The sequence below is a fragment of the Balearica regulorum genome, chromosome 7, assembly GCF_011004875.1.
Source record: "Balearica regulorum gibbericeps isolate bBalReg1 chromosome 7, bBalReg1.pri, whole genome shotgun sequence".
NCBI lineage: Eukaryota > Metazoa > Chordata > Aves > Gruiformes > Gruidae > Balearica > Balearica regulorum.
The window spans coordinates 4,638,313-4,654,921 of NC_046190.1; the positions used below are offsets into that span (position 1 = coordinate 4,638,313).

Sequence of the window (16,609 nt, forward strand, 5' to 3'; positions counted from 1 at the left end):
TTCGTCTAACGCATCCAGGATTTACTGTAAACTGCCCGAGTGCATTAATCATCGCGGTGTGCTGGGAGACGGTGTTGTTTGCAACGGGAACAACTGAAAGCCCTCTTTCTCATTCTTTTCCAGAAATTAGAGTATTTTTATGTTCGTCTCTTCAGAGATACAATGTTTTATGGTGACAGGTTTATGGCTCCTCTCTGCTGTCAGGGTCCTCCTAAAACATCTGTCAAATGAAGGGAAAAGTTCAAAGTATCTTAGAAGAGCTGATCTCAAATCTGGATGTAAACACTCCCTACCACCACCATTATGAACACCCCTTATGGCAGATTTGGCTTTAACACACGTTTTTTTCCCCAAGATAATTTTCAATAATGTAATGAGTTTGCCCCATACGCATGGCAGAGGATGTCTGAACACAGGACCAGATTTCAGCCGCCCCAAAGATTTGTCGTTGGCTTAGAGCAGAAATTTCCACTTCAGCCCAAGAACCTTTCATATGTGATTTTCTAAAAGTAGAGCTTCAGCTTTTGACAACTTCGTATTTCTCTTTTTCCCCTTAATTGCTTATGTACTGAGAAGTTACAGAAAACATTTCAGAAACAGTTAAAATGGTATTTGCCATCACAAGCTGGATGACAGATACCCTACCCCAAAGGATAGACCCAGTGTTATCCCACAGAGTACTGAAACGACACTCTCTTTACACGCTTTAAATTCCAAGCAAAAATTGCGTCGAGAACTCTGCCAAAAGTATGTCTGGGTTAAATATGGGGTATATACATGGCTGGAGGGAAGGCTGGAATTTCCCATCGTAAATCTGGACTCGGATCTGCTCCAGGATGGAGGTGACCCAACAGCATGGGGACATGCCCCAGTCTTCATTGCATGCCACTGGAGCAGGAGGCTTCCCCCAAGGTGAGGCAATAGCTCTTACACCGCTGGTGAACAGAGGGATGAGGAGAGGAGAGGAGAGGAGAGGAGAGGAGAGGAGAGGAGAGGAGAGGAGAGGAGAGCAGAGGAGAGGAGAGAAGGAGTATCCAGGGCCAGTTGTAGCCATGGTCCAGCACAAACCAAGCTAAGACAAAAAGAAAAGTTGCTTACAGCTTTTTTGGCAGATATTTTTTTTCCTCAGGCTCCTCTGGATGCTTCTGGATCCCAGCAGAAGACTGCAGTCCAAAACTCTTGCAGGCTCCTCAGATGAGTGTCTCATATCTGGTCCAGTTCCTTTGCATCAGGTATTTCATTAGACACATGTAAGTGACAAAGAGGGTTCCCCAAAAGTCTTGTTTTCAACTTGTAGTGGAACAGATGATTTGGGATCATAAAAAGAGGCAGAAAGCTATGAGTCTTCTTCAAAAGACTTTGAAAATGCTGACAAAGTGAGCCCAGGTACTGCAGAAGCCCAGAGATGGCTGGAATGCACGAGGATCAGAGAAAAAATGGATAAATTCCTCTGTTGCCAAACTTGCAGCCTATGAGAAATTAGTTTTGAGGTATCTGGTCACTGAAATCACAAGGTATAGCATCTGTTCTTTGCGTGAATGACTGAATTCTTTATTTAAAAACAGAAGAAAATATGAGGGCTAATATACTCTTGATCCAATTTTTCTGCAAAGCTACTGTTTGTTGCTTAGGATCCGAAAAGTCTTCTACAAAAAAAAAAAAAAAAAAAAGGTGATGTCTGTCTGCAAGCAATAGTTCAAGTCCATAATGAACAAAGAGCAGAGCTCTCAACCAGCAGCTGAAGGCATTCAGTGTTATTTTAAACTATTAAATGAAAAGGGGAGGAAAAAGTCTTGTAAGTCTACTTTCTAAATAATCCATGCCATGATGAAGGCTAGTAACATGTGTAACATGTGGAGTAGAAAATATTGCAGACACATCTGAATTGTTTGATACTGCTGATGTGCAAACAGCAAATACATACTTGGGGATTTTTGATGTTTGGATGCTAGTCGAGCGGCAATCACACTGACTGACTGAGAGAGAGCCCCTATACTCTTGCAAGAAGAATAGAACAGGAAGCTTTTCAAAATATGATTAAAAAAATGCTAGTATGGTGTTATGCAGCTAAAATGCCACAGATCTCTTTGAAAAAGTGGAGAGGAAATAGCACAGAAATATTCCTTTGCAAAACTGCTCCATATTTCTGTTCATTAATCCTGGATCAGAATTTTTTCCTCCCAATTAGCAAGTGGAAAAATTGGGGGGGTTTATGGTCGGGGAAGTTTGCCTTGAAGAAGCTTTCTCTATTCCACGGCTTTTCAAGTGCAGAACACCTATGCTTACCAAATGCTGCCAGCTCCTGTGGGTGAGGAGGAGGATGGGCTCTCCAAGGCAGCAGTTGAGTTTCTGATAAGTCCCAAATCACGGCCTGCACTTTTCACATTAGCACAGTCATGTTTCGCGGCGGAGACACGGGCTCTGCTGGTGCCAACACAGCTGTCGCCAGCACGACAGTATTCGCCAGGGGAAGGATGTCAGACCTCACCGGGCAAGTCGTATAAATTAGGGTTTATTTGAATGCTGTCCTGAGTAGTCCTCGTTGCCTTCAGTTTGGATCTTCGGGCTTTCAGCCCTGAGCAAGCAGACGTGCGTGCATGCAATTTTAAACTCACTAATAACTCACATTTCATGGATTTGAAGCTTCTGTCACACTTAGCTTTGAATCGGTGAAACCTCCTATGTGCTAAACGTTTAGCCTGCGATTATGAGCCTTTGCTGGACCAGGACTGAATTGTTAAACAAAGCAGAAAAGATGTTTAGACAGAATGAATTTTGGGAATCTTTTGCGGGCTGCATAGAGCTGCAAGGTTGCAGGAAGCTGGAATAAGGAGGAAGGACCTCTGAACGCTCGGTCATTTGAGTTGGAGAGGTGCCCACCCTTTGAGATATTTGTCTGAACCTTGCTTGAACTGTTTCGGCTCCTTCACCGTGCAGCATGGAGCTGGAGCTTCATAAGTTTCCCTGCTGAACCTCCGGTTCTTCCCTCCGGTCAGCTCACATATATCAAGAGCCATGTCTTTCTCACGGTATTTTTAATGTTTCTCTTTCTACAGGCAGGAAGCTCAGAGACTTGCAAAAATGATGAGTGCTCAAATTTTAAAAGTTATTAACCAAGCTTTTAAAAGCACAGAATCCTGGTGCTTGCTTGGGCATGGGGCATTTTTTAAAATTTTTATTTTTAGTTCCCTCAATTGTCTTTTGCACGACTAGCTTCAGGGCTGGTAGAGAGGGGGAAGTAAAATGGACGGACTATGTTATGTGCCATTGCCATTTTGACATCTGAAAGCTAAAATGTCATCTGGAAGCGGAAATCCTTTGGGAAAAAAACAAAAGCTCATGGGAGCACAGCTGGTAAAAAGTGGGAAAGGGAGAGCCTGACTGCAGAGTACATCTGTGTTTTCTGAGCTCCTTAAAAATCATGCCTTTTTCAGAAATTACTTTAGGGAATAATTAATTGCCTGTGCAAGCTGAGCTCTGTCCTTAGATTTCTTCATCAGTGGTGCATTTTCCAGTGGGATTCCCGTGATGTGCTGGGGTTTGTGTCCCCGCAGTGAGCCCAAATGCCAGTCGTAGACCGGTTCCCAGGGGAAGCATCCCTCCTGCACCCCTCCTTGCACCCCAGCTATCCCATTCCTCTGCTTTTTTGTGCTTCTCCTTTTTTTTTCTTTCTTTTTTTTTTTTTTTTTTAAATGGGGCTAGTCACATTTCAATCCAGGCCTGGTTTCTATTTTCTCAAATCTTTGAGATTTAATTGTTTCTTGAAGGTTTACTTCTTTTTTTGCTTTGAACTCTTCAATATTCTGCTTTCAGGGTGCTTCTCGAGGGTGCAACAGCTTGGACATAGGGTGTTTTAAAGGAAAGAGGAAAGCTCTGTTATATAAGTTGCTAAATCTTTTGATTTTCAGGACTTCTGGGTATATCCAAAGAATCTCTGGTTATTTTCTATGTTCACTTGGCCAATTTTTTATCCCTTCACTAAAACCATTTTCCACTGTTTGGGACTTTAAATGTATTACCCACTTCTGACTTTTTAGTACTGTCTTAGAGCTGAGCTTGAATCAACCATGCAATTAAAAGAAAAGTCCTTTAAAAGGAACAATTAAGTGAAAAGCAAACAAGCCAACTAAACTTATTTTTCCTTTAACTTTGCTCTAAAAAATACAAACTGATTCCTTTTTGAGGGTTGGTAAGGAGCACAAAGTTTGAGTTCAGGTTAATTGTAACCACACAACTTTCTTCTGAAATCATTGTCTGAGCAATAGCTCCAGGCACTACAGTGACTTCTATGCTTTATGAGAAGTGTTTGTTTTTATTCATTCCTCTTATTATTTCATATGAAATAATAACAACAGATGTGATTTTAGAAAAAAATGTAGAAATAGCAAAACTCACTGCTAGAGCAGACACACCAGGTCTCCATAAAACTGAGACTTACACTTTATAAAAGGTTTTAAAACCAAGTTGGATTGATTTTAGGTATTTCCTGTCACAGGCTTTCTATATAGGTCAAGTATTTAGCCCAGATGTGCAACCTGGAGGAGGGTTAGGCAGCAACTGTGCAGGGTGGCGACTCACAAATAAACTCTGAGGCTTGGGCAGTCGTTCCCACCCCCTCAGTGATGCTTCCAGGTGGTGGGCAGCACGGTTACTGCTGCTAGAGGAGGAGGGATATTAATTGCAAGTGGTATAAGCACAGTTGGGTGCTGGGGTATGATGGTTGGCTTGGCAATCTCTGCTGAAGTGGGCAGCCTGCCTTTGAGGGTCGTCTTGCTTGCGCACGGAGGTGTGTTTGCAACTGTGAGTTTGTCTACATGCAGAGAAGGCAAATTTCAATGTCACTTTTGATTAGCAGCATATTCTTTGGAAAGATTTAAAATTGGCAAAGATTAGTTGTCCACAAACCAGCAGGCAAGGAATGACTCTCAGAAAGGTGATCCTAAACTATTCACCTAGGTCTGACTGCAGACACAGGCTACTATTCTACATTCTGTTGGTAAATGCGTATTTTTAGTTTTAATCACGAAAAAATGAAAGATGACATTTCAACTCACAGCTAAGATGACTAATGACTGTGTGCTGCCTGAAGGCATAGCTCATACTACTTCCCCATGCTGGCTCTGAGGTTCGCTGGCTCCCATCAAGAGCTAAGTCAGAAAGCTAAACCGGTAGAAAACAGCCTACTGTGAAACCCAAAACTGAACAGCAAAGTGCTTCTATCTTCATCCCTGATTTACTTGTGTTAGGCTTTGGACTGCTTCATCAAAGGAAGCTAGTGCATCTGTTTCAGTGTCACTTTCAGCATGTTTCCTGCCTTTTAGAAAAGTAAAAGAAATATAGTTTGGTGTATGCTAGAGCTTAACCTGATTAAAAGTTGAATAACGTTTAGTACTGGCCAGGAAGTGGCTGATTTCAATCTTTCTGAAGTGTAAATTTAGTACTTGGGAGTGGAAGTAACTACAGGAGCGGTGATAAAATTTAATGGCTCGTCACTACTAATGAGGTCTCCTTTACAATCCCTCCAGTTTTTCCTGCTCTATGTGTGTGGGCTTCACGTGTGTGCTAGGGAGAGCGACAAGGTGAAAACTGGGTGATATCACAGTACTGTCATCTATTTCAGTGAAATTAGGTGATTTTAGAGAACTGCTGAAGCTGTTCATGTGTATTTCACCACTGGATCTACTATAGCCCCAGGTGTGCAATTCTCATCCTTATGATGGAGCATATACAGCCCCTTTCCTCCGTCCTCCCGCTGGGATGCTTCCCTTTTGCCACCTGGAATCCCTGTTTTGCTCCTAAAGTGTGGCTCTGCTGCAAAATCCTTAAAGCTGGCAGAATTCTTGGTAGATGTATATTTCCAAGGCCTGAAGTTATGGATATTTTGCAGGTTATTTCTGTTTAAGGAAGTTCCTGACTATGCTGACACTCTGTACAACTACATGGTGAGCATGCTATACCTTCCTATGGATATATTTACTTCTGATTAAAGTTGCTAGTACAGCTTTCATAGAGGGGGAGGAAAATACTTGCACCATAATCCAATTTTATACTCATACAACTGTTTTTATGCAGTTGTACTATTTTTGGTTAAATACACTCAAATGGAATTGTTAAAGTGGTTAAACTTTAGCAATTTCAAGGTGTCTCATTTATTGAACCAGGACTGTATCTTAAGATAGTAGCCATTTTCCATCTTGATTTTGTACTTGTTAGTGGTATTCCAAGTTTCAATGTTTAATGGCTATGATTAATGTTCTTGTTGTAGAATATTTGATCTTGCAATATACCTCAGTGATTTGATATTTCTGGCATCAAGATGTTGGACAGATATGTGTTTTTAATGGTAATTTTTGTCCTATGCCCAGCCATTGTGCGAGAAGTCTGTCTCAGTGGTTTTTTTCCATTGTTTGGCTAAATCTATTTGTTTGGCTCTGGAAAAAAAAAGAATGGTTCTCATTTTTGATGGCTGTACTCAGTTTTGTGGCTTTAGCTGGAATTACAGAAAGCCTTCATCCTGTGCTTCAGAAAAACATCAGAGGAAACATTTTAAAATTAATAGCACAGAAGTCAGCCTTAGTCAAAGTTAATAATAAAAAGTTAAGAATTGACATATTTTACAGGCTGGGGGGTTTTTTGGCCATTAAAGGGAATAATATGTCTTTTTCAGAGCAACTAAATATACATATTGCTTTGTAGAGAAAGTGGAGGTCTTGTCAGGTTTGGATACAAATGAGGGGGTACCTTGTATTACCTTTCCTGGGGCTATGCCTGCAGCGATGCTTAATGCCTCTGTATGTCGATGGTCCACACTGAATGCAGCTTGTCTTCTCATCATTTCTTTCGTTGATGGCCTGGACACCATGACCAGGTTTGCAATATGATTACTACCCTTGTCCTTTCCTACGTCAGGTCAGCAAGGTGGTGGTCCCATGGCAGCAAGGCAGAAACTCTGGGGTGCCTGCCAACATCCCCCTTTCCTCTGCCTTTCTTTTCTCCTAAGAAGACGTGGGCGAAGAGAGATGAAACCAGTTTGACACATGGAAGAGATATGGACAGTGTCTCCATACCTACCCACCTCTCTACATGGAGGAGGCTGCTGCCTGCAGGCATAGAATCATAGAATGGTTTGAGTTGGAAGGGACCTCAAAGATCATCTAGATCCAACCCCCCCTCCCATGGGCACCTATGGGTATGGTTGCTTCTTCCCCCTTGAGCAGAAGGACCACAGGCAGCAAGAAGCAGAGCCAGGAGGAAAAATGTGAACTGCTTAGAATCATAGAATCATTTAGGTTGGAAAAGACCTTTAAGATCATCAAGTCCAATTGCTAGCCTTCTTGTGCCCAAGCATGCTGACTTGTTCATGGGGGGTTGGGTTCCTGTATTTTCCATGTCATAAATCACGCTATGTCCTAGGCAGGCTGTGCAATGGCAGCAGTAGGCAGCTCAGGGAACGTGTACGGTATCTGGAGTTTAGATGAGTCTCTTGAGTCTGAAAGCTTGGCCAGAAAACTCCCAGAGAGCAAGATTTCTGGAAATTCCTACTTCCAGCTGTGCCAGGAATAGCAAAAGGTCTTCCTGCTAAATGTGCTGTTTGTTGCATCTAGAACCAACCACAATCTGGGTTTGTGAGGGAGCAAAAATGTGAAAAGCAATGAAAGGAAAAAAAAAAAAAAAGGTACTTTCTGAATCTCAGAAATGTTTGGTTTCAAGTCAGACTTGACGTAAAGGATCAAGATAATTATTAATTTATTCTTTATGTGCCTTTAATTGTTGAATTTTCTCTCAATCTTGGAAGCAGGAGAAGAGACACTTTTACCCTTGCGTAGAGTCTGTACCGTGCAACTTCTCAAGTAACCGTTGCGCCCAGTCCTGCCAGCCAGTGCAGTGTTTAGGAGGCGTAAAGAAAGCGTGGAGGTGTTCTGTGTCTTTGCACCATGGGAGGGCTCTTTGTGTAACTGGTATCAGCTATGGTGAGGACCTTTAAACTGTCTCAGGGCTTTCGTTCTTGTCTACTCCAGCAGACACAGGCTTTAAATCCACACATTCCCTCCCCAGGACTGCCTTGCCTTGTACCATCCGGCAGAAGATATTTGCAACTTCTTGGTAACTACCTCCCTTCCTAAAGAGCTGGTTTAGTTTTTGAAGCACATGTAGCACCAGCAAATCTTCTGGCAAGACTCCTAGCAGGGAAAGAAGTGAGTTTACCTGGAAGACAAAGCGGTGCCTAGCAAGCAAGCTAGGATTAAAAGGTACCTCCACTCCCCACAAGCTAAGAGGCTGTCGAAACACAACTCCCTGGCCCAGAGGCAGCCCCTGGAGAAGATTGTTGCAAAGAGGAGGCACATTTGATGATCAAAAGCAGCTCTGAGATCTCAGATGGGTAGCGTTTGTGGGAGCCTCATTCAGGCTTCGCCCTCTCCTAGAGCCCATGAAAATGTTCCTTCTGATTTAAGGCGGCTTTGGGTCAGACCTCTAACAGAGATGGGTTTTGTGGGTTTTAACCAAAAGTGTTTGTGGTTTTGGTTTTTTTAATTTTCAATAGCAACCATAAAGAGAAGTGTATGTTGCAGTGCTGTGATAAATATTGCCCTTTCCTTCTGAGGGAAGTCCCCGATGTCTTAAACCCCCATGCAGTACTTGCTGCTTGTCCTAGAAAAATGTACAGCTTTGATGCAACAGTAGAGAACAATTAATGTTGTCTTAGGATAGAAAATTTTGGCATCTATTTAATTCTTTATTTGATCTTTGATCTGGGACTAAAATTCAGTATTTTAACTTCTATATAGGGGATTTGTTGTAAGTGCACATTGCTTGCTTTGTTCTTTTAGTGCCTTGGGAATGGATTTACAAGAAAAAGCAAATAAAAGCAAACTGTATGTGCTCGAAGAACCTTCATCTGCCTGTACTGCTTCAATTAATCTGGGGTGCATGGGGGCTGGTGGCCTGAATTCAGGCCAGAAAAGAAACTAGCATCTATTGCTAGCAACACTTTGTACGTGAACAAAGGCAGAAAACTGCTCAGACTGAAATGCATGGACTTGTTTCCAGGGAAAAGCTGGGCCGTACCAAGTATAGAGTGTGACTCATGAACATCTGCGGAAATTTCACACTTCCACAATCACATCATCAAAACAGCAAAATTTAGCTAGACCCTGTCCCCCCCCCTCAAATGTCCTGAGAGTGTAAACATAAGAAATTATTTAGAAAATGGAGAACCTTGTTCTGTTTAATTCAGCCGCCACAAAGGCTGTCCATCACAGAAAAGCAATCAAAAGAGATTTTCAGCAAGTAGCAGGTCAGCAGAAATGTGCTTTTACTGTTATTTCGCCTTTCAGGTGCATTGCAGTATTAAAATACTTTGCATACCTGTGACCTAAGTATTACTTGAGACACAGGAATTAGACTGCCAGAGTTTCCATTAAAAGTTTCTGCTGTTGGAAGATGAATTATCAACCACGCTTTTCATGGGAAAAGTTCTAAAGTTAGCTATCAGGGCAAAATTTAAGAATTATTGTCCAAGAGCATAAAGATCTAAGAATAGTATAATAAGGATTAAAGTCTTCATCCCCCAAAATATATACTTAATTGTGTGCTTAACTTACCTATATCAGTAGCTTCACAGATCTGTTTCTTCTTCGTTAACTGTATGTTTAAGTGTTTTACTTAAACAAGGCATAAATTTTGCATGTACCCTGGGATGACCCAGAAAAAGAAACAGGGAATGAAAACCTAAAACTAAATCTGTCTTATGACATGGGATTTTACCATGAGATACCTGACCACACCGCGTTGGCAAAATATGCGTTGAGTCCCCAGAGATGGAGGTCTCCAGAGAAGGGACGAGTCTGTAGCCAAGTCTGCTAGGGAAGGGGGTTTGCAGAAGGAAGAAACAGGTATTGATTCCAGCAATAGGTTGTTACTAGAAATAGAACCAGCATACTAAAGCACATCACGCTGGCACCATGCCTGCAATGACCTTCCCAGCAATGACAGATCATCTCCGTTGCTGTAGGGACCCGCTGGTCACTGTTGTCCCCTGGCTTGGGCAAACTCTGGCCACTCTAGGGCCAAGACGTGCCACATGTATTTTTGACCCTCTAAACTGACCAGCATAATGTTTAAAGATACTTCAGTGTCCTTTGTTGCAGCTGGATGCAGTGATAACTTGGGATGTGCTGCATTACTGAAAATCATACTAGCAGTGTATGTTTTCACGGAAAAGAAATCAGTTAGTTACACTGGAAGGGTGATGAGGTCTTTGTGTTTGTCATAGTGAAAACCTGATCCAGCTTCTATTTGAGTCACTGGGAGTTGTGTTGCAAGCTCAAGTCCCAAATGCAAAGCTACAGATACCAACAGCAACAACAAAAAATCCTGGCACTAAACCCATTCTTTGCATAGCGAAAATTCTGTCAGCACTGCCTTGACCTCCCCTTGTCTGCTCTGAACTGCTGTATCTCTGTAGTGTAACATCCTTTCTCCCCAAACAAACGTTTTGAAGTGCAAGGGGATTCTTATGTATTCAAAAATGACAAAGCTCCTGGAGCTAAAACACATTTAGAATCATAAAAAATAAATAGTCAGAGTACATTCTGCCTCCAAATGTCAAGAAGACTGTCAGACTGCACCAGGCTGATATTTCTCCATTTCTGGATCCGAGTATCACTGTGCGTGAGGAGTTAGACACGAACAGGCTTGCAGGAATTGAAAAGGATTATAGGTGTGGGTCTTAAAAATATAAGTGAAGAGGAAACACGATGGTTCTTTTTTTCCTTCCATTTGAAAAACTGAACATATTCCTAAATTGATGGTAAATAACCTTTAAATAAAACAATAATTTGCCTGCTGTGCCTCTGAAAGAACAGTACAGAATGATATCCTAAATGCATCCTTATTAGATACAAGAGCTATAAAGACAATCTGTGCTTATCTGACAATCTTTATTTAGAGCAGAAGAAAATAAAATAAATGAATAATTTAGGCAATAAACATCTTCTACTTATGGAATTAATATGTTTCTAAAAATGTATTATCATACACAACAGCTCACGTTGCAGCCCAGCAGCTATAATAGCACTGCAGGTGGAAAGACGACCAAGCTGGCTCTGCAGAAGGTATTTTCTTTGACCAGAGTTTCAGCGGAAGATGCTGCGTCGGTAGGGCACAGCCACCATGAGGCTGAGACTGCTGTCAAACCCGGGCTAAATCCTTGCACAGAGCCATGCTGATTGCAAGCTGAGCTGATGTGGGCTTCAGAAGGGAGCTCAGTAGCTCCTTCAGGTAGTGCTCTTGGTGTAGGCAAGCCCTAAATTACATCTGGTAGGTGGAGATTTCCAGAGCTGAGGTGGTGACTGAAGTAATTCTCAAGTGTTTCCCCCTCCTGATGTCAAGGGACAGGCTACTGCTAACAGTGTCGGTGTCAGAAATGCCTTAGCTGGGATACGATCATCTGTCTGGCTAGCAGAAGCATGATTGAAAATGATGAGATATAGCCATTTGACAGAGCTAGCAGGAAAGGCATTTCAAAACGGAAACCTCACAAGAACAAAGATACAAATGTTATCAAGGCAGAATCCAAGCCCCATCTCTTTTTAGGTTTTGGAATTGATTAATTAGATCCAGACATTTTATGAATGTCTTGTTTCTGAAGTGAATACCTATTCATGGTTGCAAATCACAGACAAAATCATGGTTGGGTATGGGCCAGGAAGAGAGAAAAGTCCGTAACTCAGGCTCTTCCCTACACCTGCAAGCTTAATGCTTGCTTTTCAGTCGCTCTAAAACGTAAATACTCTGCTTTTTGTTAGTAAGTCATTATGTACATAGTATGTGGATTTAAATTTCTTTCAAAGTCATAGTTGAATTTCCTGTATTTTATAATGATTAGTTTTTCAACCGGTTAAAGAAATGACCAAATAACTAGGTTATTTCCAGTTGAATCTATAAGATATGAACTGCTCTGATTATTCATGCTACCCAATTTCTGTAGCTTCTGCTAGTGTTTTTCAAACTAGCGTGGAGAATACACAATTTTTAAAACAGTCTTATTGATTGTATGGCAATTTTCATTGTTAAATGGAAGATTTCTTAAAGTTAAATAAAATATATTAAAGCAATACTTTAAAAAGGACAGTCTTTATGAATGCCATAAATCAGTTTCTTTTCCTGTATGTTTTTCAAAAATAAGTTGTCCTGACACACACCAACAAAATAATTTCTCTGAAATTAAATTCTCAGTATGACTCAGGATTTTTTTTTTTTTTTTTTTTGGGTAGTGAAATGGCAACCTTAGGTGGATTGTTATGTATCATAATGAGTAACCTGGAGTTAATCAGATGCGGCCATACTGAAAAATTTGCCACCACCACCTCTAAACACTACAGATTGATGTTTTGGTCTAATATGCTCCTCTTTTCATCCCTTTATTCACACTGGAATTCATATGCATGTGGAAAAAATTAATATTCCTAAAGTGTTAATTGTCAAATATTATAGCTATAAATAGAAGACGTAATTTCATTTCAAAGCAAAATCAAAGGTCTTCTCTTGTGGAAAACAGCACAAATTCCATACATCAAAGCTACTGCAAACAATAGACTTAGTGACTCCAAGAATATCATCCTGGTGCAGAGCTGCACAGACGGAAACATCGAAAGGTCAATGGTCTTTTATGGAGAATCCTGCTGCTCTGTTCCCGCTTTGGGATGGCCGCTGAAGAAAGAGCGGCCAACTGCAAAAGCAACTTTTTTCATTAATTTTCAGTCAAGTGTTGGAGCAAAATACTTGATTTTTCTCACCAAGTTAAAAAAAAAAAAAAAAATCTTTACATGATTTGGTAAGTTAGTGAAGTGACAGCTTAAAGTTTAGGTCACTTCCAGAGAAAGCAAGTTAGGTGTACTCCTACTGATTTACATAAATAACGGTAAAAAAATAAATTCCTGGATGCTATTGAATCGGTGGTAAAGATCCTAATGATTTCGCCTGAAATATTGTAAGGCTTGAGAACATTGAGAAGGGACAGCGTATTGTTAACAACGTACTGGACAGTTTTCATCAAAGATATCTATGTTGCATATTAGTAGATAGCTCCTGCCTGCTCTTAGAGTCTAATTTTGATTTCATTGAAAACTTACATTGAATTGAGCATTTCATAATATTGGCCTCTTAATCTGATCCATTCACAGACAATACAAAAAATTCATCCTTGAAAAATAATGAGCAGTCAGGCATGTTTAACTGAGATCCATATGAACATTTTTGAGTCTATTATTAGGCTTCAGTTTCTCTAGAAACAGAGATAATACACACAAATACACACAGGCAATTTTTTCAGCCTGTAAATACCCATCCTGCGGTTTAAGAAACCCTCCCTGAAATCCACAGGCACCCCAAGAATATTGCAGTTTTATCGTAAATTAGTAACGTTTCAGTCTGAATAAAACCAAACCCACTTTTTGTGCATACACTGGCAGGCGTATGCCGCTCCAGGTAACTTCAGCCAGGTCTGAGGGGCAGCTGCCAGGCTCGAAAAGGGTGCCTTTCCCACAGGTTTCATGAAAGCAGGTACAGAAGAGAGCAACGGTGCGGAGCAGCTCCGTGAGCCCTTGCTGCCGGTCGGTAGCGGGGAACGGGCTGTGAAACGCAACCTGGAAGAGACCGAGCTTCACTGGACCCGTTGCGGATGGAGCTGGCTGTTCACTGTGCAGAAACATTCTACTCTCTTAGTAACTCCTAACAGTACCTGTAGATCGCCCCTTAGCCTTGTTAGGTACGGTATAAACATCGAATTCAATGATATTTTATGAACAGAGCCTGTAAAAGCAGCTTGCTTTTATTTTCACGGGTACTTCTGGAGGGCTTTTGAGTGCCTGGGACCAGTGAGAGCAAAATACCGACAGTGAGACTGTTCACAGAGCAAAATATACCACAGTGCAAAAGAGTTTGCAGGATTGCACCATGAGATTGATTTCCAGAGCTGGCTGGAGGACTCAACTTGTTAAAGAAAGGCAGGTCCCAGCTATATCATTTACTCCCAGTAGAGATCTGTCAGAGCCCAAGACTTCTTCCAGTCAGAGTATGATGAAAGATGAAACACTCTATAAGGAAATATGATTAAAACAATCAGCCAATGAAACAAAAATCCTCTGAGCTACTCCTTCCTCTAGCTTTCCTTATACATCCTGTCTCTTCTCTGTTTTGGATAATTAGATTGAAAGCTCTTCGAAATGAGGAACTGTCTACATTTTGTCTCTTGTGTAAGACTAAGATCACTGATGGTACTTTAGAAAATACATTAATACTTAGCATTTGTCCGCAGTGCCTCTGATGGAGACATTTGGCCCTGCATTTGTGTAAAAACTTTCCTGAGGATAGAAATACATCCATAGTGTGAATTGACAGCACGTAACATTTTTCCTGAGGGATTTTAGGTTGTTTTGAACTAAGCAGGAGCATAGGAAATCTCATACGCTTTGTCATGGCAATGCAAAACTACGTGTGAAAGTTAGACAGGTCCAGGATGAGATTCTCAGGTACGTACCCTCGTGCCATTTCAGTGAGTGATGAAATATGTATGTATAAGAGGGATACAGGTATGGTGCAGGGGCGTGAGCTCACTGACAGTTCTCCAGCAACCGTGGCACAGGGAAGACCGCGGCCCCAGGCAGGCGGTGAGGCGGGATGGTTTGGGGATGGCAGGGGTGGCCTGGGGAGTGGAAATGTGGTCTGGGCTTCACAACTGGTGCTCGGCTCCTGTCTCTGTCCCAGCCCGCTGTGCAAGTTACGGCAAACCTCCCACACTCGACAGCAGAAAAAAAAATCCGTCCTCTATCCAAAACCAGAATGCAATACGGCCACGGCAGTACAAAACCTAGCCTAACAAGTACCTGATCTAAATTACAAGTGCGTCACTGCTTTCCACCTCTGCCCCACGCAGACTTGCCAATTCCAGCTGCCGCTGACTTCAGGGTGTCTAAACTGTGCTCTGTTGTACAATGTAAGTGCTCCCAAAGTGTCTCTCTGTGCTTTTGTTCACCTCCTGTGAAACTCTGAGAGTGGGTCTACCCCGCCTCACCATCGTGTTTTGAGGATAAATATGCTAAGCATTGTGAGGGACTTAAATACTGCAGTAGCTGGGGTCATTTTAGAGCAGAATATTTTTTTCTGATAATCATGAAGTTGGCTCTTTCCAACGTCTTACCTTCCAAAGCTAGAACTCCAGGCTCAAGTTTGCTGGATTGCTGGCTAGCTGCTAAAGTGATGGCATCTTCTTCTTTCTTCAAAGCTTTGCACAATTTGGAGCTTAGAGAGATGGACCCTTGTTTCAAAATTGTCCTCTTTGTGCTTAGTCATTACCTCTGCAGAGCTGGGCTGTCCAGCCTCCCAGACCTCTGTAACAGATGCTATTGTGCAATGTGAGGGACCGTGATTGAAGTTTCCAGAACAGATTTTAATTAGAAACATAACTTTGTACAGTAGCTTGGAATAAGTACAGGGGGAAAAAAAAAAACCAACAACAAAATGAGATGAAAAAAGAAAAATGCCAAAAAGAGAGAAAAATAAAAGGACATTTTACTGGCATTTTGTACTGAAAAGCACTTGACAGGAAATACTGTGCAAATCCATGAAAGAAAATGAAGCATATGGCAAGCAGTAACAACTATCTGAGACCCTCAAAAAGCCAGATCCTCAGCTGGTGTAAATCAGCATTGCTTCATTGATTTTATGAGAGCTGCCATTTCTCATTGACCTCAGTGGTGCTGGGCTCATTTATCCCAGCTAAGGACCCCAGCCAGTTTGGCACAAGTGAAACCCAGAGGCTTTGAGTACTTGTTTGTTTTGTGTTGGGTGTTGTTTTTTTTTTTTTTAATTAAATTTTAATCAATCTTTTGTTTTGTAGATTGCCCTCCACTTGGTCTAGAGACATTAAAAATTACTGACTTCCAGCTCCATGCCTCTACAGCAAAGCGGTATGGCCTTGGGGCCCACAGAGGAAGGCTTAATATTCAGGTAACATCAATTTTTCTCCTAAGTGGGAGAATGGCTTAAGGTTGTCCTGTTGTATAAAGAGAACCAGCGGATGGTTATTGGTTCTGACTACTTTGTCAGCTCATGTAATTCAAATGAAGGGGAAACACTGGAATTATAGAAGTAAATAAGGTTGATGGATAACCTTTAGATTCGTGGGGCTTAGTTAAGAAAAAAAACTCCAGACTTAGTGTGCTGAGGGTGCAAATCCAAACAGACCTCTACGAGTACAGCAAAGGTGGAGGCAGCCCAGAGCTGCTCCATCCCAGCCGCAGGAAATCATCCCAGCTCCCAGAACCATCAGCCTGGAAGGAAGCTCACCCAGCAAGTTGCTTTCTGTCTTGTTTGCCTGTAGTTAATGACAATGGTTAATTGAAAGTGTGGGTTTAAGTGAAGCGCTTGCCTTAAGGCAGCATTTCAGAGGCAATGATTATGCTACCAAAAAATGCTTTAATTCAGAAATTGATAGCATACAATCTGGTTTAGCTTCTTTTATTTAATATTAAAGATATGCTTGGGTGCTTTACAGGACCAACTTCTATTTTCTCATTTCTTGTGCTTCTGGTTTTGACTTTTAGTGCTA

At 41.6% G+C, this 16,609-nt stretch overlaps 2 protein-coding genes across 5 annotated transcripts in view; both read left to right on the forward strand.

Annotated features, from left to right (window-relative positions):
* FAM53B (family with sequence similarity 53 member B) overlaps nt 1-16,609 on the forward strand; it is a 527,638-nt gene that overhangs the window by 437,694 nt on the left and 73,335 nt on the right. The window lies entirely within an intron of this gene.
* Nucleotides 1-16,609, forward strand: part of CPXM2 (carboxypeptidase X, M14 family member 2) — a 78,603-nt gene that overhangs the window by 10,283 nt on the left and 51,711 nt on the right. Inside the window, exon 2 of the mRNA XM_075757675.1 lies at nt 15,899-16,008. Within this exon, the coding sequence (XP_075613790.1) occupies nt 15,899-16,008 (110 nt within the window). The remainder of the gene's footprint in view (nt 1-15,898; nt 16,009-16,609) is intronic.